The sequence below is a fragment of the Hemiscyllium ocellatum genome, chromosome 48, assembly GCF_020745735.1.
Source record: "Hemiscyllium ocellatum isolate sHemOce1 chromosome 48, sHemOce1.pat.X.cur, whole genome shotgun sequence".
In the NCBI taxonomy this organism is placed as follows: Eukaryota; Metazoa; Chordata; class Chondrichthyes; order Orectolobiformes; family Hemiscylliidae; genus Hemiscyllium; species Hemiscyllium ocellatum.
The window spans coordinates 9,967,804-9,993,283 of NC_083448.1; the positions used below are offsets into that span (position 1 = coordinate 9,967,804).

General features: G+C 42.3%; 1 protein-coding gene across 1 annotated transcript in view; it reads right to left on the reverse strand.

The window, feature by feature from the left end:
• Positions 1–21,661: 21,661 nt before the first annotated feature.
• The window catches only part of ido1 (indoleamine 2,3-dioxygenase 1), a 53,019-nt gene continuing 49,200 nt past the window's right edge, over positions 21,662–25,480 (reverse strand). Inside the window, exons 9-10 of the mRNA XM_060856470.1 lie at positions 22,265–22,413; positions 21,662–22,035 (exon numbers count right to left, since the gene is read on the reverse strand). Coding sequence (XP_060712453.1) covers positions 21,662–22,035; positions 22,265–22,413 — 523 coding nt within the window. The remainder of the gene's footprint in view (positions 22,036–22,264; positions 22,414–25,480) is intronic.

Sequence of the window (25,480 nt, forward strand, 5' to 3'; positions counted from 1 at the left end):
TCCTCCAGCCCCCGGCATGGGAAGGAAGTACTGCCACACATTTCACAAGTGAACAAGTGTTATCACCTTCTTTTCACCAATCCACTGACACGAAGAACAGATGTTCCCAATTTTTCTGAACAAATGGGGACCCTCTTCCCCAGCTCCCTGTGATCAAACGCTTTCCTCTATTTCCTTAGCAGATATATAACATTTAAGGCTACAAGCTTTCTCATTCTCCCAAAGCTTTGTGAGAATGTTTTAATGAACATAATCTCCTTTTGGATGATTATCCAGATGCCTACAGGGAACTGACTGTCACAAGTCTCAAAGCTGCCTGTAAAGTTTACGGCCTATAAAGATGACTTCTTGTCTGGATACTGTAGGAGCATTTACTCCTTAGAGTATAAAAATCTGAATGTCCCTTCCCACTTACAAGTTCCAGAAAAGGGGATCTGTACTTAAAATTCTCAGAATCATGGACAAAAGGTCAATGAACCAACAGTTGACACCTACAATTAAATCCTTGATACCACATGCAGATTTAGCTTCAGTCCAGACATACCCAGGTTTGGAAAATCTCCCATGATCGTGCTTGAAATGTACATTTTTATTCACATGGAGTCATAGAGATGTACAGCATGGAAATAGACCCTTTGGTCCAACTTGTCCATGCCGACCAGATATCCCAACCCAATCTAGTCCCACCTGCCAGCATCTGGCCCATATCCCTCCAAACTCTTCTTATTCATATACCCATCCAAATGCCTCTTAAATGTTGCAACTGTACCAGCCTCCACCACTTCCTCTGGCAGCTCATTCCATACATGTACCACCCTCTGCATGAAAAAGTTGTCCCTTAGGTCTCTTTTATATCTTTCCCCTCTCACCCTAAATCTGTGCCCTCTCGTCTGGACTCCCCAACCCCAGGGAAAAGACTTTGTCTATTTATCCTATCCATGCCCCTCATAAGTTTGTAAACCTCTATAAGGTCACCCCTCAGCCTCCGAAGCTCCAGGGAAAACAGCCCCAGCCTGTTCAGCCTCTCCCTGTAGGTCAAATCCTCCAACCCTGGCAACATCCTTCTCAATCCTTTCTGAAACCTTTCAAGTTTCACAACATCTTTCCGATACAAAGGAGACCAGAATTGCACGCAATATTCCTCGGATGCTGCCTGAACTGCTGTGCTCGGGTAAAAAATGAGGTCTGCAGATGCTGGAGATCACAGCTGAAAATGTGTTGCTGGTTAAAGCACAGCAGGTTAGGCAGCATCCTATTCCTTGGATGCTGCCTAACCTGCTCTGCTTTAACCAGCAACACATTTTCAACTGTGAACTGCTGTGCTCTTCCAGCACCACTAATCCAGAATCTGGTTTCCAGCATCTGCAGTCATTCTTTTTACCTATATTCCAACAGTGGCCTAACCAATGTCCTGCTGCAACATGACCTCCCAACTCCTGCACTCAGGACTCTGACCAATCAAGAAAAACATACCAAATGCCTTCTTCACTGTCCTATCTATCTGCGACTCCAATTTCAAAGAGCTATGAACCTGCACTCCAAGGTCTCTTTGTTCAGCAATACACCCTAGGACCTTACCATTAAGTGTATACCATCATGCCCACTCCAGTTACTGGCTCCGCCCCCACTCCGAGCTCCACACCCACACCAGATCCCAGCACCCAGCCCTGGCGAGTTTTCACCATTCCTCCAGACCTTCCCCTCACTGAGGACAAATGATCAGTCCTCAGCAAAGGACTCGCCTTCATCCCCCTCCGTCCACACATCACTGAATTTAATACACAACGTGACATCTAACACTTAATCCGCCGCCTCCGGCTCCGAGCTTACTTTCACAATCAGGACTCCCTGGACACCCCGAACTGGCCTATTACCTGCCTCGACCTCTTCATTTCCAACTGCTGCCAAAACATTAACCGCCTCAACCTGTCTACCCCCTTCCCTCGCTCCAACCTCTCACCCTCACAACGTGCAGCCTTCCAATCCCTCTGCTCCAATCCCAAACTCACCATCAAGGCAGATAAAGGGAGCGCAGTGGTAGTCTGGCGCACTGACCTCTACACCGCTGAAGCCAAACGCCAACTCGAGGGCACCTCTTCCTACCGCCCCCTTGACCATGACCCCACCCCCCATCACCAAACCATCATCTCCCAGCCTTATCACCTCAGGAGATCTCCCACCCACAGCTTCCAACCTGCCTGGTTCTTCCTCCTTTCCAAGATCCACGAGCCTGACCACCCTGGCCGACCCATTGTCTCAGCATGCTCCTGCCCCACTGAATTCATCTCTACCTACCTCGACACTGTCCTATCCCCCCTAGTCTAGGAACTCCCCACATACATTTGAGACACCACCCACGCCCTCCACCTCCTCCAAGACTTCCGTTTCCCCAGCCCCCAGCGTCTCATCTTCACCATGGATATCCAGTCCCTCTACACTTCCATCCGCTATGATCAGGGCCTCCAAGCCCTCCATTTTTGCCTCTCCCGACGTCCCCAACAGTACCCTTCCACCGACACACTCATTCGTTTGGCCGAACTGGTCCTCACCCTTAATAATTTCTCCTTTGAATCCTCCCGCTTCCTCCAGACCAAAGGGGTAGTCATGGGCACATGTATGGGCCCCAGCTATGCCTGTCTCTTTGTTGGCTGCGTAGAACAGTTGATCTTCCATAATTACACCGGCACCCCTCCCCACCTTTTCCTCTGCTACATTGATGACTGCATTGGCGCCACCTCATGCTCCCATGAGGAGGTTGAGCAATTCATCAACTTCACCAACACATTCCACCCTGACCTAAAATTTACCTGGACCATCTCTGACACCTCCCTTCCCTTCCTGGACCTCTCCATCTCCATTAATGATGACCGACTTGACACTGACATTTTTTACAAACCCACCGACTCCTACAGCTACCTGGATTACACCTCTTCCCATCCTACCTCTTGCAAAAATGCCATCCCTTATTCCCAATTCCTCTGCCTCCGGTGTATCTGCTCCCAGGAGGACCAGTTCCACCACAGAACACACCAGATGGCATCCTTCTTTAGAGACCGCAATTTCCCTTCCCACGTGGTTAAAGATGCCCTCCAAAGGATCTCGTCCACATCCCGCACCTCCACTCTCAGACCCCACCCCTCCAACCGTAACAAGGACAGAACGCCCCTGGTGCTCACCTTCCACCCTACCAACCTTCGCATAAACCAAATCATACTTCGACATTTCTGCCACCTCCAAAAAGACCCCACCACTAGGGATATATTTCCCTCCCCAACCCTTTCGCCTTCCACAAAGACCGTTCCCTCCGTGATTACCTGGTCAGGTCCACGCCCCCTACAACCCACCGTCCCATCCTGGCACCTTCCCCTGCCACCGCAGGAACTGTAAGACCTGCACACACACCACCTCCCTCACCTCCATCCAAGGCCCTAAAGGAGCCTTCCACATCCATCAAAGTTTTACCTGCACATCCGCTAATTTCATTTATTGTATCCGTTGTTCCCAATATGGTCTCCTGTACATTGGGGAGACTGGACGCCTCCTAGCAGAGCACTTTAGGGAATATCTCTGGGACACCCATACCAATCAACCACACCGCCCTCTGGTCCAACATTTCAACTTCCCCTCCCACTCTGCCGAGGACATGGAGGTCCTGGGCCTCCTTCACTGCCGCTCCCTCACCACCAGATGCCTGGAGGAAGAACACCTCATCTTCCACCTCGGAACACTTCAACCCCAGGGCATCAATGTGAACTTCAACAGTTTCCGTATTTCCCCTTCCCCCACCTCACCCTAGTTTCAAACTTCCAGCTCAGCACTGTCCCCCTGACTTGTCCTACCTGCCAATCATTTTTTCCGTCTATCCACTCCACCCTCCTCCCTGACCGATCACCTTCATCCCCTCCCCCACTCACCTTTTGTACTCTATGCTACTTTCTCCCCACCCCCACCCTCCTCTAGCTTATTTCTCCACGCTTCAGGCTCTCTGCCTTTATTCCTGATGAAGGGCTTTTGCCTGAACCGTCGATTTTACTGCTCGTCGATGCTGCCTGAAATGTTGTGCTTTTCCAGCACCACTAATCCAGAATCTGGTTTCCAGCATCTGCAGTCATTGTTTTTACCCATTAAATGTATAATTCGTGCTAAGATTTGCTTTCCCAAAATACAACACCTTGCATTTATCTGAATTAAACTCCATCTGCCACTTCTCAGCCCATTGGCCCAACTGGTCCAGATCCTGTTGAAATATGAGATAAGCCTCTTCACTGTCCACTACACCTCCAATTTTGGTGTATCTGCAAATTTACTAACTGTACCTCTTATCTCGCATCCAAATCACTTATATAAATGACAAAAAGTAGAGGACCTAGCACCGATCCTTGTGGCACTCCACTGGTCACAGGCCTCCAGTCTGAAAAACAACTCTCCACCACCACCTTCTGTCTTCTATTTTTGAGCCAGTTCTGTATCCAAATGGCTAGTTCTACCTGTATTCCATGAGATCTAACCTTGCTCATCAGTCTCCCATGGGTGAACGCCTTACTGAAGTCCATATAGATCACATCTACTGCTCTGCCCTCATCAATCCTCTTTGTTACTTCTTCAAAAAACTCAATCAAGTTTATGAGACATGATTTCCCACGCACAAATCCATGTTGACTATCCCTGATCAGTCCTTGCCTTTCCAAATACATGTACATCCTGTCCCTCAGGATTCCCTCCAACAACTTGCCCACAACCAAGGTCAGGCTCACTGGTCTATAGTTCCCTGGCTTGTCCTTACCACCCTTCTTAAACAGTGACACCATGTTTGCCAACCTCCAGTCTTCTGGCACCTCACCTGTGACTATCGATGATACAAATAACTCAGCAAGAGGCCCAGCAATCACTTCCCTGGCTTCCCACAGAGTTCTGTGGATTTATCCACTGATCAGGTCCTGTGGATTGATCCACTTTTAACCGTTTCAAGACATCCAGCACTTGCTCCTCTGTAATCTGGACGTTTTGCAAGATGTCACCATCTATTTCCCTGCAGTCTATATCTGCCATATCCTTTTCCACAGTAAATACTGATGCAAAATATTAATTTAGTATCTTCCCCCATTATCTGTGGCTCCACACAATGCCCGTCTTGCTGATCTTTGAGTGGCCCTATTCTCTCCCTAGTTACCCTTTTGTCCTTAATATTTTTGTAAAAACCCTTTGGATTCTCCTTATCTCTATTTGCCAAAGCTATCTCATGTCCCCTTTTTGCCCTCCTGATTTCCCTCTTAAGTATACTCCCACTTCCTTTATATTCTTCTCAGGATTCACTCAATCTATCCTGTCTATACCTGACATATGTTTTATTCTTTTTCTAAACTAAACCCTCAATTTCTTTCGTCATCCAGCATTCCCTACCAGCCTTTCCTTTCACCCTGACAGGAATATACTTTCTCTGGATTCTTGTTATCTCATTTCTGAGGGCTTCCCATTTTCCAGCCGTCCCTTTACCTGAGAACATCTGCCTCCAATCAGCTTTTGAAAGTTCTTGCCTGATACCGTCAAAATTGGCCTTTCTCCAATTTAGAACTTCAACTTTTAGATCTGGTCTATTCTTTTCCATCATTATTTTAAAACGAATAGAATTATGGTCGCTGGCCCCAAAGTGCTCCCCCACTGACACCTCAGTCACCTGCCCTGCCTTATTTCCCAAGAGTAGGTCAAGTTTTGCACTTTTTCTAGTTGGTACCTCCACTTACTGAATCAGAAAATTGTCCTGTGCGCGCTTAAGAAATTCCTCTCCATCTAAACCTTTAACACTATGGCAGTCCCAGTCTATGTTTGGAAAGTTAAAATCCCCTACCATAATTACCCTATTATTCTAACAGATAACTGAGATCTCCTTACAAGCTTGCTTCTCAATTTTCCTCTGACTATTATTAGGTGGTCTATAATACAATCCAAATAAGGTGATCATCCCTTTCTTCTTTCTTAGTTCCACCCAAATAACTTCCCTGGATGTATTTCCGGGAATATCCTCCCTCAGCACAGCTGTATTGCTATCCCTTATGAAAAATGCCGCTCCCCCTCCTCTCTTGCCTCCCTTTCTATCCTTCCAGTAACATTTGTATCCTGGGACATTAAGCTGCCAGTCCTGCCCATCCCTGAGCCATGTTTCTGTAATTACTATGATATCCCAGTCCTATGTTCCTAACCATGCCCTGAGTTCATCTGCCTTCCCTGTTTGGCCCCTTGCATTGAAATAAATGCAGTTTAATTTATTAGTCCTACCTTGTCCCTGCTTGCCCTGACTGTTTCACTCACTTCTGTTCTCAACTGTACCAGTCTCAGATTGATCTCTTTCCTCACTATCTCCCTGGGTCTCACACACCCATCCCCACCCCCACCTTACTATTTAAATCCTCCCGAGCAGTTCTAGCAAATTTCCCTGCCAGTATATTCGTCCCCTTCCAATTTAGGTGCAATTCGTCCTTCTTGTACAGGTCACTTCTACCCTAAAAGATATTCCAATGATCCAAAAATGTGAATCCTTCTCCCATATACCAGCTCCTTAGCCATGCATTCATCTGCTCTATTCTCCTATTCCTGCCCTCACCAGCTTGTACCACTGGGAGTAATCCAGATATTACTACCCTTGATGATCTTTTTAAATTTCTGCCTAACTCTCTGTAATCTCCCTTCAGAATCTCAACTTTTTCCCTTCCTGTATCGTTGGTTCCAATGTGGACAATGTCCTTTTGCTGGCCCCTCTTCTCCGTGAGAACATTCTGCACCCTCTCTGAGACATCCTTGATCCTGGCACCAGGGAAACAACACACCATTCTGCTTTTTCTCTGCTGGCCACAGGAACGTCTGTCTGTTCCTCAGATTACAGAATCCCCTAACACAATTGATCTCTTGGAAGCCGACGTACTCCTCGTTGCATTAGAGCCAATCTTAATACCAGAAACTTGGTTGTTCGTGCAACGTTCCCCTGAAAATCCATCACCCCCTACATTTTCCAAAACAGCATACCTGTTTGAAATGGGTATATCCATAAAAGACTCCTGCCCTAGGTGCCTACCTCTCTTACCCTTCCTGGAGTTAACCTATCTATGTGACTGTATCTGAGACTTTCCCCCCTTCCTATAACTGTCACCATCACATACTGTTAATGTTGCAAATTCCTCATCGCTTCTCATGTCTCTCCAACCAATCCATTTGATCTAATAAGATTCGCATCCAACTGCATTTATGGTGGATATAATCTGCAGTAACCCTTAAACTCTCTTTAAATTCCCACATCTGACAAGAAGTACATATCACTGCAAAGGCTATTTTTGCTCCTTCACAATCTACAAACCCAGAAAATAAAATCTTATTCCTTTACAAAACACTGCACCAGGTTCAATTAATAGTTATGGCTTATATTTTAAATTTAATCAACAGACTTATCTCCAAAAACATATAATCAAGAAAGAACCCACTGTACTCACTACTGCAGCCTTTCTATTGGACAGACTTAAAACAACGATTAACTTATCTGATTCTGTGTTGTGAACTTTGCTCAAACAGGTTCCTCCAAGATTAGTTGTCAAATTCATTGTTTGTTAATTTTCCTAGACGCACTCTGATGTCCAGTGATACATGAATTCAAAAACAGCAAAGGCAATAACTGCAGGGTTTTGTTTTCTCTCTCTCTCCTGCACTGTCCTCACCACATGCATTGGATCATAGTCATTGGGTCATTTTAGCACATCATAAATAATTTAAGGGCAATCACATGTACAGAGTTCTTAGCAGTGATCTTAGTATGACGTTTTTTATTCACTTGTGGGATGTGAATGTTGCTGGCTGGCCAGCATTTATTGTCCATCTCTAGTTGATCTTGAGAAGGAGGTGGTGAGCAGCTGTTAGGGACCAAACCAGACCACTTCAAAAATATTTTCAGAAGGTAGACTAGACCCTAACTTTTTATTACTTCAAAAACAAGTGTAAAATATCTCAAATGTAATATGACTGGTCAAACCACTCGTCATTAAGCAAAACAATTTATTTATATACTGTAGTTAAAATACAATAAAAAGAAGATGAATTTTATCATAACAGATTGAAAACTTAACAGAATAATAGATACAGTAATATTACTAATAAATTCCAGTACAATGGGGAGACTCGACACCTTCTCAGAGTGCTTTAGGGAACATCTCCAGAACACCCGCACCAATCAACCCCACCACCCCATGGTCGAACACTTCAACTCCCCCTCCCACTCTGCCGAGGACATGCAGGTGCTGGGCCTCCTCCACCATCACTCCCTCACCACCCGATGCCTGGAGGAAGATCACCTCATCTTCTGCCTCGGAACGCTTCAACTGCAGGGCATCAATGTGGACTTCACCAGTTTCCTCATTTCCCATCCCTCCACCTTACCCCAGTACCAACCTGCCAGCTCAGCACCATCCTCATGACTTGTCCTACCTGCCAATCTTCCTTCCCTTCTATCCACTCCACCCTCCTCTCCGACCTATCACCTTCATCCACCTGTTGTACCCTTGGCTACCTTCTCCACAACCCCATAGCCCCCCTCCCTCCCCACCACCACCATTTATCTCTCCACCATGGAGGCCCCGGCCCCATTCCTAATGAAGGACTTTTGCTCGAATCATCGATTTTCCTGCTCTTTGGATTCTGCCTGACCTGTGCCTTTCAAGCACCACTCTCTCTAGACTCTGATCGCTAGGCCTCACTTTCACCCTGTTTCAATCCCCTGAACACTTCCCTTGGCAAAAATAAAAATTCAGACACAGGTTCTCGCATGCAGTTCTCCAAACCAGGAAGAAAGAAAATCAAGAAAAGATTCTGAGAGAATAGTAGCCAAGAAACATTCCAAATCTTTAGAGACTCTAATATCTTTTCATCTTCTTGTGTGGTGGTTCAGTGGTTAGCATTGCTGCCTCACAGTGCCAAGGATCGGGGTTCGATTCCATCCTTGGGTGACTGTGTGAAGTTTGCACATTTTCCCGTGTCTACATGGATTTCTGACGGGTGCTGTGGTTTCCTTCCATAGTCCAAAAGTTAAATTACCCATAGTCAACTGGGCTGTGCAGGATAGGTGGATTAGCCATGGAAAATGCGGGGTTATAGGGATAGGATGAGAGGTTGGGGTGCATGTCTGAATAGGATTCTCTTTGGAGGGGCTGTATATACTCGATGGGATGAATGGCCTGCTTCCACACTATAGGGATTCCAAGTTTCTACTGATTAAAAACAAAACATGGAAATCTGTATCTGTGAGAGCTAGCCACACCTTTTCAGGCTGTTAAAAAAACACAAGGCCTCCCAACTGTTTCCTGAAATCTTTTTCAGTATGTTTTCCATTCTGCATGTTTGCCTTACAACCTCTCTTCAAATAAAGGACAAGATAGCCTCTTTAAGTAATAGCATTGTCTCACAGCCTTCTTGAACTGTTGTTGTTCATGTGCAGTGGGTTAATGCGCAATATCCTGAGGGAGGGAATTCCAGGATTTTCTTCCAGCAACGGTGAAGGAATGATAATGTATTTCCAAGTCAGAATTGTGAGATGCACAGGCAGCCAGTGATATTCCCATCTCTCTGCTGCCCTTGTTCTTTGAGATGCATGTGGTTGCTGATTTGGAAGGTGTCTAAGATCTTTGGCGAATTTTTGCAGAGCATCTTGTAGATAGTGCTCATTGCTGCTACTTAGCAATGGTGGTGGTAGAAGTAGATGGTTGTGGATGGAGTGCCAATTATGTGGGCTCCCCTGTTCTGGATGGTGTTGAGATTCTTGAGTATTGGTGGAGCTGCACACATCCAGGAAATGGGGGAATATCCATCATAATCCTGACTTGTGCCTTGTGGATGGTGGACAGGCTTTGAAGAGTATGGAGGTGACTCTGACTTGCTTTTGCCGCCATTGTGTTTATTTGGTGAGTGCACTTGAAATTTTGGTCAATGGTAACCCCAAAGATGTTGCTCATGGGAAATTCAATGATGGTGACACATTTAATGTCAAGTGGCAGTTATTATTTTTATTGGAGATGGTCATTGTCCAGTATTTATGTGGCATGAATGTATTATGGACCAGACTGAACTCAGACAAAATATATTAAGAAGATAGTCTAGATTCTAAGATTTTCTTATTTTAGAAGGTCCGTGTAAAGCATTGTGGTCCAGCTGCAATTTGATTGAGCAAACTACTCAATGTTATGCAAAACACACTTTATTTTTATGCCAAAATTAAAATACAGATGTAATAAAAATGAAATAAAATGATTGGCTTAACAATAACTCCAGCAAAATGCTTAACAAAATAATAACGACTGTTAATGCCTCTTCCAGTGTATTAAGTCCCATAAACACATCCTTGGCAAAAGCAAAAATAATGTAGATTGTTCCACATGCAATTCTAGCAGTAGGAAGAGAAACCCAGCTTTAAGCTACAACAGAGAAAGGAATAAGAGCTTCCACATCCAGCTTCAAGACTCCAGCAACAGCAGAAAAGGAAAACTAAAAATCCTGATTCTGGGGAAGCTTGATCTCACCCATTCAGGTGGCTTCTATAGTTTAAACTTAAACAAAAAACCCTTAGGCCTCACAAGCTGTTTACTCTTTTGGGTTTGAGCAGACTGCTCAGTACATCTGTCCCAAACTTTCTTCACAAAAGATAACAGAACAAATATACTTTTTAAAGCCTTAACAAAACCCATCAATATACAAAGATGTCTTCATTTTTAAAAACCTTTACCCTTACATTATTAGTATACTACAACACACATACATTACTTTGAGACTAAGCATGCGAACTTTCAGTACTGCATCCTTTTCACTCCTTTTCTCACCACCAAATGCCTCCATCATTATTCATCAGAATTGCAACAACACATCAGCAATTATGTTGTTAACCTGCCTTGTGTATAAGCTTCATCTAAACAGTTTGGAATTTTTATCCTTTAATTTTGCCAAAAACTTAAGGGATTATGATCAGTATAAACATTTGTCTCGAGACACATTACTGGAAGTATAAATGTTGAAATGCTGCAGCGCCAACACCAAACTCAAGGTCTCCTTCTCCATTGTGGAAGATTATTCAATTTTCTGGAAAAATACCCAATAATCTTTTTCTATCTTCTCTTCGTCTCCTTGCAAGAGTAAAACACCAACACCCACATCACTCACATCAAAAGCCACTTTAAATGTCTTTGCATAATTTGGCTAACACTGGAGCAGTGGTTAACGCAGCTTTCGGGCTGTCAAACGCCTTCTGACAGCTCTCTATCCATAGAAATTTTCTGTATTTTTTCAACAAGTCAGTCAGTGGATTAACCACACTAGTAAATTTGGTGCAAACTTCTGATTAAAAAAAACCCACTCAATCCCAGGAATTGTAGAAGTTTCCTCTTCACTTCACCTTTGTATTCAAATCCCGTGTGGCCATTTATCCATGTACAGTGACATGGTCCAGGAAAGTGACTTGGGCTTTTGAAAGCTCACTATTGGCCAGGTTTTGCACCAAGCCTGCCTCCTGAAATTGATTAAGGAGCACACTTCATAAACAAAATTCCAAATTTCTGATTTCTTGTCTGTTTCCTGTGTCATCACATGCTGTGCTACTTTCAAGTGCTGTCTTGCCAACAGACCTGCTCTACTTAATCTTTCCCTCAGATCTAACACATTGTCTTAGCTTTGACTTACCCATTTTTCCTGAATTAATCTCAGTAATCCTCTCACCTCATGTCCGAAAACTAATTCAAATGGACTGAATTTAATTGATTTATTTGGTGCATCCCTAATTGAAAAAGGGAATGGAATTTCTTCATCGCGATCCTCTGGACAGTCTTGACTGTGAGCTGGCAACATGTTATTGAAGTTTAATGCCACTGTACTAATGCTCCCTGCGATTCTGGATGGCAAATAGTGGATTTGAATTGTTTTATTCTTAAGCTATCCATAATAACCCATATGTACAATTTAACTGTTAAGATCCAATTGTACTTCTGTGGGTAGTCCATATCCAGTGAAAAATTTGAGTAACTTTTCTACAATTCTTTTAGCTGTGATACTGCATAATGTTGTGATACTGTCTCTGGAAATCTAGTAGACACATATATAATGGTAAACAAATACTGAATCCCACTCTGTTTCTGGTGGAGATCCAATGCAATCAATTAAGACTCTTGCAAAAGGTTCCTTAAGTGTGACAATGGTTGGAAAGGGTGATGGTAGTTGGCTTGATGTTGCCCAACTACCTGACATGAATAACATGTCTGATAAAGTTCAACCGCATCCTAATGCAGTTCAGGCAATTAAGAATGTTTGCATATTTTGTCTTGGGATTTCCTTACTCCCAAATGCCCTTCTACTGGTATTCATATGCTACCCACAACACTTCCTTTCTGTAAACCACCTATAATACAACTTGATAAATATGTGTTCATTTCTCATTCACCTGAATATGTGATGATCCCCATCTTCTCATCAAGGCTTCATTTTTAAGATTGTAACATTCTGAGATACACTCAGATTGTTCTTCTGTGTGCGCTTTTTGGTATAACTGCTTTAGATTTTCTTCTTTATGTTGTAATTCAGCTAATTTCTCTCAATTAAAGATATCCATTTTGTCCCCCACCAGTAGTTGTTTTTTCTCAACTATTTGATCAAACAGCGTTTCTGATAATTGAACTTCGAACATAGAACATAGAAAGATACAGCACAGTACAGGCCCTTCGGCCCTCGATGTTGCGCCGACCAAATCCGACCTCACCTACACTAGCCCAATAACTTCCAAATGCCTATCCAATGCCCGCTTAAATGACCATAAAGAAGGAGAGTTCACCACTGCTACTGGCAGGGCATTCCATGAACTCACAACCCGCTGTGTAAAGAATCTACCCCTAACATCTGTCCTATACCTACCACCCCTTAATTTAAAGCTGTGTCCCCTAGTAACACCTGACTCCATTAGCGGTAAAAGGTTCTCAGTGTTGACCCTATCTAAACCCCTAATCATCTTATACACCTCTATCAAATCTCCCCTAAACCTTCTCTTCTCCAATGAGAACAGCCCCAAGTGCCTCAGCCTTTCCTCATAAGATTTTCCTACCATTCCAGGCAACATTCTGGTAAAGCTCCTCTGCACTCGTTCCAATGCCTCCACATCCTTCCTGTAGTATGGCGACCAAAACTGCACACAATACTCCAGATGAGGCCGCACCAGAGTCTTATACAGTTGCAACATGACCTCAGGACTCCGGAACTCAATTCCTCTACCAATAAAGCCCAGTACACCATATGCCTTCCTCACAGCACTATTTACCTGGGTGGCAACTTTCAGAGATCTGTGTACATGGACACCAAGATCCCTCTGCTCATCCACACTACCAAGTAGCCTCCCATTAGCCCAGTAATCCATCTTCTTGTTACTCCTACCAAAGTGAATGACTTCACACTTAGCTACATTGAATTCCATTTGCCACATTTCTGCCCAGCTCTGCAACTTATCTATATCCCGCTGTAACCTACCACTTCCTTCCTCACTATCCACAACTCCACCGACTTTTGTGTCATCTGCAAACTTGCTTACCCAGCTTTCAAGCCCTTCCTCTAGATCATTTATAAAGATAACAAAAAGCAATGGTCCCAAAACAGATCCTTGTGGTACACCGCTAGTAACTGCACTCCAAGATGAACATAGTCCATCAACTACTACCCTCTGTCTCCTTCCAGCCAGCCAATTCCTAATCCAAACCTCTAATGTATCCTCAATGCCATACCTCCGTAGTTTTAGCATTAGCCTACCATGGGGAACCTTATCGAACGCCTTACTAAAATCCATATACACAACATCTACTGCTTTACCCTCGTCCACTTCCTTAGTCACCTTCTCAAAGAACTCAATTAGGTTTGTGAGGCACGACCTGCCCTTCACAAAACCATGCTGGCGATCCTTGATCACGTTATTCCTATCCAGATGTTCATAAATCTTATCCCTTACCATTCTCTCTAAGACTTTGCCCACCACTGAAGTCAGACTCACTGGCCTATAGTTACTAGGGCTATCCCTACTCCCTTTCTTGAACAAGGGGACCACATTCGCTATAGTCCTCTGGTACTATTCCCGTTGACAATGACGACATAAAAATCCAGGCCAATGGCTCTGCTATCTCCTCCCTAGCTTCCCATAGGATCCTAGGGTAAATGCCATCAGGCCCAGGAAACTTATCTATTTTCATCCTCTCCAATATTCCCAGAACCTCTTCCCTGCATATTTCCAGGCCATCCATTCTAATCATTTGTGACTCCATATTCACATCAGCAACAGTGTCCTGTTCCTGAGTGAATACTGATGAAAAGTATTGATTTAGTGTCTCTCCAATCTCCTCCGCCTCCACACACAACTTCCCACTACTATCCTTGACTGGACCGATACCTACCCTAGTCATCCTTTTATTCCTGACATACCTATAGAAAGCCTTTGGGTTTTCCCTAATCCTACCAGCTAAAGACTTTTCATGTCCCCTTCTCGCTTCTCTTAGCTCTCTCTTTAGATCCTTCCTGGCTACCTTATAACTCTCTATCGCCCCAACTGAACCTTCATGCCTCATATTTACATATGCCGCCTTCTTCCCTTTCACAAGGGATTCCAATTCCTTACTAAACCACGGCTGCCTCACAAGGCCCTTTACACCACGCCTGACTGGTACATACTTATCGAGGACACGTAGTAGCTGCTCCTTGAACAATCCCCACATCTCATTAGTGTTCTTCTCTTGAAGCCTGTTTTTCCAATCCACACATCCTAAGTCATGCCTCACTGCATCATAATTTCCCTGCCCCCAGCTATAACTCTTGCCCTGCGGCGCACACTTATCCCTCTCCATCACTAAAGTAAAAGTCACCGAGTTGTGGTCACTGTCCCCGAAGTGCTCACCTACCTCCAAGTCTAATACCTGGCCTGGTTCATTACCTAGAACCAAATCCAGTATAGCCTCACCTCTTGTTGGCCTGTCTACATATTGTGTCAGGAAACCCTCCTGCACACATTGGACAAACACCGACCCATCTAATGAACTCGAGCTATAGCTCTCCCAGTCAATATCTGGGAAGTTAAAGTCCCCCATAACAACCACCCTGCTACCTTCACTCTTTTCCTGAATCATCCTCGCAATATTATCCTCTACTTCTCTAGGACTATTAGGAGGCCTGTAGAAAACACCTAACAGGGTGACCTCACCTTTCGTATTTCTAACCTCAGCCCAAACTACCTCAGATGGCAAGTCCTCTTCCATCATCCATTCCACTGCTGTAATACTATCTTTGACAAGTAATGCCACACCTCCCCCTTTTTTACCCCCATGTCTGATCCTACTAAAACATTTAAACCCTGGAACCTGCAACAGCCATTCTTGTCCCTGTTCTACCCACGTCTCTGTAATGGCCACAACATCGAAGTCCCAGGTACCAACCCACGCTGCAAGTTCACCTACCTTATTTCTTATACTTCTGGCATTGAAGTATACACACTTCAATCCACCCTTCTGTTTACAGGCACCCTCCTTCGAGATCGCTGCATTATTCATAACCTCCCTACACTCAAGGTCCTGTACCCTAAAGCTACAGTCCAGATTCCCAAGCCCCGGCGGAGTTAGTTTAAACCCTCCCAAAGAGCACTAGCAAACCTCCCCCCAAGGATACTGGTGCCCCTCAGGTTCAGGTGTAGACCATCCTTTTTATAGAGGTCCCACCTTCCCCAGAAAGAACCCCAGTTGTCCAGAAACCGGAATCCCTCCCTCCTGCACCATCCCTGTAGCCACGCATTTAACTGCTCTCTCTCCCTATTCCTCGACTCTCTATCACGTGGCACGGGTAACAAACCAGAGACTACAACTCTGTTTGTTCTAACTCTGAGCTTCCAACCTAGCTCCCTGAAAGCCTGTCTGACATCCTCACCCCTCTTCCTACCTATATCGTTGGTGCCAACGTGGACCACGATCTGGGGCTGCTCCCCCTCCCCCTTAAGGACCCGGAAAACACGATCAGCGACATCACGTACCCTTGCACCTGGGAGGCAACATACCAAACGTGAGTCACTGTCGCCCCCACAAAACCGTCTGTCTGTACCCCTCACCATCGAGTCCCCAACTTCAACTCCCTTATCATTATTCTTGGATTTGTTCTCCTGTTACATCCTGTGGCTTTGTGACCTTGTCACCACACAGTCAGGAAAAATCCCAGGATGTACTTCCTTTAATACCTCAGTTGTCTTGTCTTCTGCTGTCTCTCCCACCTGTGATCCAGTCATATCATTACCAAGGGTAACCTGTCTTTCTGGAACTAAGAATTCCTCTAATGTTCCTATCAACACTTTACTACTTTTTACTGGACCCTCAAGCCTCACTTTATATAATGAAACACTTGTTATCAGATTTTCTGGTAGTACTCCTTCTGAATTATATATCTGCTCATCTCTTACCATCAAAGATTGACATGCTCCTGCAGCTTTTAAATTCTTAATTTCTTTCCCTGCTTCTCCTGGCTTACATGTGTAAACCTTACCCACACAAGTAAATTCTTTTAAAGACATCTGGAATTTCCTTTTTAACCAACCCCGAACAGGTTGCAGTTTTTTAGCGTGCACTGTGCTTTCCTTTACCATTTCAGCAAAACTCACTGGCTTATTCCATTTTTTCATATCTGCCTTTACATTGATTTTTCTCAACCACCAACACTACGATTTCATGTGGCCTGCTTTATTACAGTGAAAACACTTGAGCTCTTTTTTAACTTCTCTTTCCCCCTCATGGGTTTCCTTTTTATTCTGTGGTAAACTATCTTTACTATCTTCAGTGAGATCTCTTTTTTTCTTTTGCCATCTGAGAATTTTTCTTTTCCCCGTTTCTATCTCTCACTGATCAAAATTGATGTCTTGAAGCCAAACTTTGATTTATGAACAAACTCCTAATCATCTGCCATTTCCATTGCAAATCTTGCAGTCTTAACTTCCTGCTCTTCCACATGAGTTCCCACTACTTCAGCAAGTTTCTTTTGAAATCCTCCAAACTAATCTTCTCTCTAAGATCATATGTTTGATCTATTTTCAATGCCCTTATCCACCTATCAAAATTACTTTGTTTGATCCTTTCAAACTCAAGATTGGGTCCCTCCTTAGATGACTGACATCCAATAAGCACAACTATCTTCCTATGTACCCGGTATGAGACTCAAACCGGGGGAGAATTTTCCCCGATTCCCTTTGAATTCAGTTTTGCTAGGGTTCTTTGATGCCACATTTGGCCAAACACGGTCTTACTGGCAAGGGCTAATACTCTCTCCTTACCTCTGGAATTCAGTTCTTTTGTCCATATTTGAACCAAGGCTGTAATGAAGTCAGGAACTATGTGGCCCTGGTGGAGCCGAAACTGGGCATCACTGAGCAGTTTATTGCTGAGCAAGTCCTGTTTGATAACATGGTTGATAAAACCTGCTAACTCTTTTTCAATGAAATATTAACATTTTTCTGTGAAAATACCAGTTTGATTTTAGATACTGAAATAAAATTATCAAACTGCCTCAGTGTGCTTTGAGCTCTTATTCTCTGGATTATTTTGCTGGGAATATTGATTTACCCATTTAACCACTGCACTACCAGTTAGTATGGGATCATTAAGATGAGGACAGATAAGAGCCTATGAGCAGAAATTAGGCCATTCCGCCCGTCAAGTGCCCCGCCATTCAATCCTGACTGATAAGTTTCTCAACCCTATTCTCTGCTTTCTCCCTGTAATCCTAGATCCTCTTGATACTCAAGAACTACCTATCTCCATATTAAATATACTCAATGACCTGGCCCCCACATTCTTCTGATGCAATGAATTCTATAGATTGACCACTCTCTGGCTGAAGAAATTTCTCCTTACCTTCATTTTAAAAGGTCTTCCCTTTACTCCAAACTAAATTATGCCAAACCTACACCACTTTGCTGTTGAATGCTAACAATATTTACCATATGTATCATAAACCGACAAAAAGGGGAGTATGCACAACAAGACGAAGTGACAAAAGCAGAGAATGCTGGAGAAATTAGAAGATGTGGCAGCATTTGTGGAGAGAAACAGAGTGAACATTTTGAGTCTGCTATGACATCTTCAGAATCCAGATCTCCAGCATCAAAATGTCTTTGATTTTATGAAGCTAAAAGAGCAACATAGTTGTCTAGTATCTTCCTTGAAAGTATTAAATTGTCAGAGATATTCAGATAAGTTGTCTGAGACATGCATTATTTCATGTACTTCCAACACATGAACAAGGAGCAAGAGTAAGAACTTGGCCTTTCAAACCTGCTCCATCATCTAATAAGATATGACTCAATAAGATAATGGCTGATCAGACTTTATCCTGAACTTTACTTATATTTCTGTTTACCTCTGATAATCAAGAATCTGTCTACCTTGCCTTAAAAATATTGAATGATTCTGCACCTACTGCCTTTTCAGGAAGGGAATTCCAAAGACTCTCAAAATTCAGAAAAATTTCCTTATCTCTAGTGCAATGAAGTTGAAGGCGTGTACTGTACTTATAAGAGAGAGAGAGAGAGAATATTTTTCTGAACGGAGAGATTATAAGTACCTGTGTATATGACTAGATGTCAGCCTCAGAGTGTACTGGAAAATTGAAACTGTGAGACATTTGGCTGTGAAATGAATATCTGAATTTTATTTGCTGTTTTGACAACAATTCAAATTTAAGCAGTTTAAGTGATGTCCCAGGGTCCTAAAACCCAGTTGAGTTTGAAGTTAATGTTTTGCCAATGTCAAAGCAATGAGATGATCCTATGTTGGGAGTACAAGAATTTGAAAAGACCTTTTGAAAATTGGTCAGAGAGCAACTGCCACAGAGAGAAACTGCTGGAGAGCTAACTGCCCATCTAATGTTGTGTTCTTAAAAAAAAATCAGAAAAAAACCTCTCTATCAAGGATATCTTTTCATGTAAAGCCTATTCACAGTAAAAAGAAAGAAGGCGACCCAGGAAAATCAGCAGCAGGAAAACTGAAGACACTGGGGAAGACTGTGATTTTGAGATTAAGTTAATGTAATTTTAATAAGTATCTGATTGGAACAGCATATTTTTATAGAATTGGTGTCAGATAGTAAGTACATCAGAGAAAAGAGGTTTGGATTTGTGATTTCTTTTGTTTAATGTTCACTAGTAGAGTTAGAAAAATGGATTGGTATTTTTTTCTTTAAATAGTGGAATTTAGGAGTTCTCTGTCACTCATATTTTAACAGATTGTGAAGTGAGGTGAGTTTTTCTGGGTGTTTGGTTTAATTAACAGAGGGGTTTGACCACCACAATGTAATACCATAGCTGGCCTCTTATTTTTAAACTGCGACAATTGGCTCTAGATTCTCCCACAAGAGGAAGCATCCTTTCCATTGCCAGCAGGTTCATTGTCCACAGAATATGTTTCAATTATGTTAATGAATACACAATCTGTCTACGCAGAGAACACGTTTCTTCAATACAGAAAGTTTTATTTGTTGCAAAACTACAGAATTGAAACTAAATTAGATAAACTAACTTTTAAGCAACAAGTTCGAAATAGTTTAGCTGATAAATTTTACATCACAAGTCCTGTTTTACTATATTAAAAAGCAGTTTAACATATTCAGCCTACAAAGACAACATTTCCTTACTCCATCTCTACCCTCCATGTAACCCTGTTTTGCACAATTTGTATTTAACTTCCTGTCAAGATCATTGATTGATTCTACATCCACCACCCTCATAGACAAGGAGTTCCAGATCATCATTATCACACCATTAAAACATTTTTCTTCACATCCTCCCTACACCTCTGTTAAATCTGAGTTTCCCCCATCATCCTTGTACCATTAGCTAGTTGGGATCATTTTGTTTTTTTGGCTATCTAAACCTTTCATGATCTTGTACACCTCCACTAAGTTTTCCTCAGCCTCATTTGCTCCAAGGAGAATAAACTAGCTTCTCTTAATCTTGTATCTCATAAACAAATAGGGAGAGCTTGCTAAGCTATACAAGGAACAGTTGGAATACTGTGAACAGTTTTGGTCACCTAACCTAAGTATCAGCATTGGAGGCAGTCCAGAGAAGGTCCATTAGTTTGATCCAAGGTATCGAGGAATTTTATTCAGAGGACAAGTAGAGTAGTTTGAGTTTGTACTCATTGAGAAGGATCTCATTGAAATGTATAAGGTTCTTCAGAGCCTTCAATGAGAAACAGTACAGAAAAGATTTACTATGATGCTACCTGGACTGGAAGATTTGAGTTATAAGGAGAGGCTAGATAGGCTGGGATTTTCTTTTTTCCTGGAGAGTAGGAGACTGAGAGGTTTATAAAATCATGAGAAGCATAGTTAAGGTTGATAGCAACTAGCTTCTCCTCATGGTAGGGGAGTGTAAAACTAGAGTACATAGATTTGAAGTGAGAAAAGAGAGATAGAAAAGGTTCGAGAGGTTTGCAATTTTTCCAAAGAGGGTGGTGCATGTCTGAACAGGCTGATGGAGGCAAATATAATTTTCAGAAATTTTCAGAAATATCATTACTGAAACATTTGGACAGGTGTATTGATTAGATAGGTATAGATGGATATGGACCAAACGCAAGCAAATGGGACTCAATTAATTGTGAAAACTGTGCGACGTGGACAAGTTGGTCTGAATGGCCTGTTTCCATGCTATGACTATAATAATGTCAGTGTGGAGAGGTTGTTTCCCTTATGGATGAATCTAGGACAAGTGGGCATACTCTCAAATTTTCAGTTCTGATCTCCAGCATCTGCAGTCCTCACTTTCTCATACTCTCAAAGTAACAAGTTGCCCATTTCAGACAGAGATGAGGAGAATTTTTTTGTCTGTGAGGATGGTGACTCTGAGGAATTGTTTACTGCAGAGGGATGTCGAAGTTGGGCTACGAAAGTATATAAAAAACTGAGAAAACATATTTCTAATAATAAAGAGAATCCAAGTTATGGGATAAAGCAGGTAAGCGGAGTTGAGGATTATCAGGTCGGCCATGGTAGAGTGGACTAAATGGGCTGAATGACCGTGAGATCTTATGGTCTTACTTCCTTCCGGAAGTGACATGACATTATAATTATATTAATTACATTTTATTATGTCAAAATGAAAGCTGTTGAATTTGTTAAAATCCCCTATCAGCTCAATGCTTATTTTTATGCTTTAGGAGATCGTAGCATAGTAATAATATCACTGAATGAGTAACTGAAGGACCTGGGCAGATTTCATGAATGTCAGTTCAAATCTCATCATGGTTGTGCAAACTCATCAGGAATGATTCTTTGAGAAGGAAATCTGCCTCTCTTACCTGGTCTGGCCGACATGTGATTCCAGATCCACAGGAATGTGGTTGACCTTTAGACGGCCGAAAAAGCCAGTTAGAGACAGAGGAACAAATGTGACATCCACATTGCCATGCAAGAATTTTTAGAAGTAGTTAATGTCAGTGTTGTCACTATAGTGTCTTTGTCATTGATAGCTCATGATATATGAAGATTTCACTGTTACCTCACATTTTACCAATAAATAAGCTGTCTGGCTTTCTAAATAATTATATATTAGTTAGATATTTTAGTACAATAAATGAGTTAACCTCTATTGATGTCACCAAATGTTATCGATCATTACTTTCTTAGTCGTATCTCGGACACTTTTAAGCAAACACATGATTTCTGATCCACCCGTTCCCCGTTCAGCTAAGGCAGCTGGGGCCTTCTGTAAAAAAAGTGCTGAGCTGTTTTGCTTGGCTTTCTCTGCTTTTGCTTTGGCTGCAGTTATCGTGATATACCGAGTGACGACTGTAATGTGATAGTTCCTCAGATCAACAAGCGCAGCTATGCAATCATTGTACAGCTCACGGAGAGCAGGATTTCTGTTGAGCATGATGTGCTCTCGCACAGATGGTCCTGAGGCAATTGCTTGGAGGAAAGCCTTGTGTGAAGGAGGCATGTAGTCCCTCATCCGGTACAAGAATTCAGCTGTAACAAGAATTACACATCAAATTGGATATTCAGATTGGGAACAAATTCATTAATTTTAATTATACTCATCTAAAAAGTTAACAACTCCATTTGTGCGGGTTTTACACAATAGCTGCAATAAGACACATTTGTAAGTTTTGTGGTCATGGCAGATCACTTTCCATGACATGAATTGGATCTTCTGATAAGAGCATTCATTGTATTTAATGTTGTAGACCTCACTTACCACTTTTTTCCTCATGACGTATTCTCAAAAACTCGTCAAAGGATTGCAGAGTGGAACTTTGTGCAGCACTCCCACCTGAGAAGAACCTAGGTTTATCCCACACTTCTTCATACAACAAGCCTTCTGGAAAGGCTGGATTATCCTTCCAACTGCAAAACGAAGTGACAGAAATCACTGCACATTTCATGTCAAGCTTCAACACATTCATTCAACATGGTGAGGCGACAAGTTTTAACTCAGCATTGAAAATAGTCCCTGGAGTATAATCAATTTATTTGTGATTCAAATTTTTTGCAGTATCAGGCTCACTCTGCAATATCCTTTCTCAAAGCAATGCTCATCCATATTCAAATTCTGGAAAGAGTCATGGATTTCAGTCCAATATTGATTCTTCCTTTCTCCATACCCCCACATAATTGTTCTGATTTTCAGAGGTTGTCAGAATCTCTCTTCACTGCCCATGTAACTTGCCAACAGTCTCCACTTAAATCTTGGACTTCTGGAACTGCATTGATCAAGAGTGGCACTTATATTCCCAGCATTGTCATGGCCTTCATTGGTTCTTAAACAATGACCAAATCATTGGAAAGCAATTTGTTTTGCAGCCTTTTTCTGGAATAGGAACACTGTCAAGAGGTGTCGTACATTCATTGGCATAATATTTACTATTCACCACACCAATGCATGCAACAACATGTTGCAGGTAGCAAGAAGCCCAGAGTCACCATGAGAGGAGAAAGATTCAGTTGTCAAAGTCTACATATATTCCAATGATATCGGTAAAAAGGGGGAAGAGGTTCTGCTGAGGGAATATGAGCAGCTAAATTAAAAAGCAGAACTAAAAAGGTAATAACCTCTGTCTTACAACCTGATTCATAAATTAATGGCACAGGCTAAACAAGATTAAAGAGGTAAACACATGACTCAAAGATTAATGTGGGAGAATTGGGTTCAAATTCATGGGACATTGGCACCAGTACTGGTGAAGGAAGGAGCTGTTCCAATGGGACAGGCTTCAGTAAAATCATGCTGAGACCAGAGTCTTGGCAAAACCAGGGCTACAAATCGGGCTGTAAACTAAATTGTTGTGGGGGGGGGGGGAGGGGAGTGGGTGGGTGGGGGTTTGTTTAGTTCCATGGCAAATTATAAAATCAGAAGTAAAGGAGATGGTAGGATTGCAGGTTAGTGACTGGCTTGATTGTTAGGAGAAAATAAAAAAGGGACAGAATGGGTGAATTTCGTATTGTACAAAGATAGACAAGCAGGAAGCTGGAAGAATACAGCAAGCCAGGCATCATTAGGAGGTGGAGAAGTCGATGTTTCAGGTGTAACCCTTCTTCAGGATTTGAAATGTTGAATATCTCCACCTCTTGATACTGTCTGGCTTGCTGTGTTCTTCCAGCCTCCTGCTTGCTTACCTTGAATTCCAGTATCTTTTATTTGTCTCTAATCTTATGCAAAAAACTGGAGAAGTGTCAGGAAATTCAATCATAAAACCAGCTTAATGCATGAAGCATTGGAATAAGGTCGACCAACTGACAACAATTGAAACGTTACTGAATATGATTTCAAACCCACTACAGAAATATGGTTCCAAGAAGATCAAAACTACGAGCTTAGCATTCAGGGATATTTGCGTTTTGGAAACAGGACATTTTCAGGAATGGAAAGAATGATGACGTAGCATGGTTAATAAGAAATGAAATGAGGACAGTTATGAGAGATAATTTGGGCTTAGATGATGTTGAATTCACATGGGTAGAGGTGAAAAACAGCAATGGAAGGACAACATTGGGGATCTCTACATTCTTCCGACCTAACAGTAGCCACTCTGTGGGAAAGGCTACAAATCAACAAATAATAGGAGCACAGGAAAGAATAGAGAAATAATTTTGGGTGACTTTAATCTTCATGTAGATTGAGTTGGTCAATTTGGAAAGGGTAGCTAAAGACATGAATTGATAGAATGCATTAGGGATAGTTTCCAATGTCATGGAGCCAACCAGGGAGCTGGGTATCTTGGATCTGATGATGGGGAATAAGGCAGGTTTAATAAATAAATGAAGTAAAGGTCCTCTTGAAAGTAGTAATCATAATATGATAGAATTAAATATCCAGTGTGAGAGTGAGAAACTTGGGTCAAAAACAACTTACCTGTGTTTAATTAAAGGGAATTATGATGAAATGAAGATCGAGTTTGTTGAAGTGAATTGTATGAATCAATTAGCAGGAATCACAGGAAACAAGCAGTGGCAGACATTCTGCAAGACAATTAGCACAAATAGGTCCCACCCAGGAGGAAAGATTCCAAGAGGGATAAACCAATCATGGCTAACCAAAGAACTTCAGGACAGTGTTCAATTCAAAGAAAAAGCATATAAGGAGGCCAAGGTTAGTGACAGCCTCAAAGACTGATAAAACTCAGAATCCAGCAAAGGAGAACCAACAAGGTCATAAAAATAAAGAAAATAAACTATGAAGGCAAACTAGTGAGGAATATTAATTCTAATAAGAAGAGCTCCTGTAAAAATATGAAAAAGAAGAGAGAAGTCAAAGTGAAATCAACCCCTACGAAAATGAATCTAGGGAGATGGTTTTGGGGAACAAGGAAATGGCAGAGGAGTTAGATTGTTTGCATCAGTTTTTACAGTGGAAGATACTTTGAATGTTCCAGTAATAAGAATAAAGAATAGTGGGGAAGGAATTAAGGACCATCACCATCGTTGAAGAAGAAGTCTAAAACAAACTAATGGAGTGAAGGGTAGGAGTCATTGGACTCTGGAGAAATTGCTAAGGTGACTCTGTTCAGAAAGGGACAGAGGCAAGAAGCCAGTAATATAACCAATTGGCTTAACATCTATTGTGGAAAAGCATTGAAATCAAGGAAGTCACAGCAGAACATTTGCAAAATCATAATCCAATCAAGCAGAGTCACCATGGCCTCATGAAGAGGAAATTGTGTCTGACTAATTAGGGAGATCTCCAGCATTTGCAGTCCTCACTTTCTCCTAATTAGGGAGAAACTGGTAGATGTGTTATATTTGGGCTTCAGAATTCATTCAACAAAGTAAACATAACAAGTTCGGTTATAAGATAAATCATTCTGTTGGAGCTAATATATTGGCATGGATGGAGAATTAGCTCAAGGGCAGGAAACAGTGGTTGGAGATAAGAGTTTCTTTATCAGGTTGATAGCCTGTGACCTGTGGGGTTCCA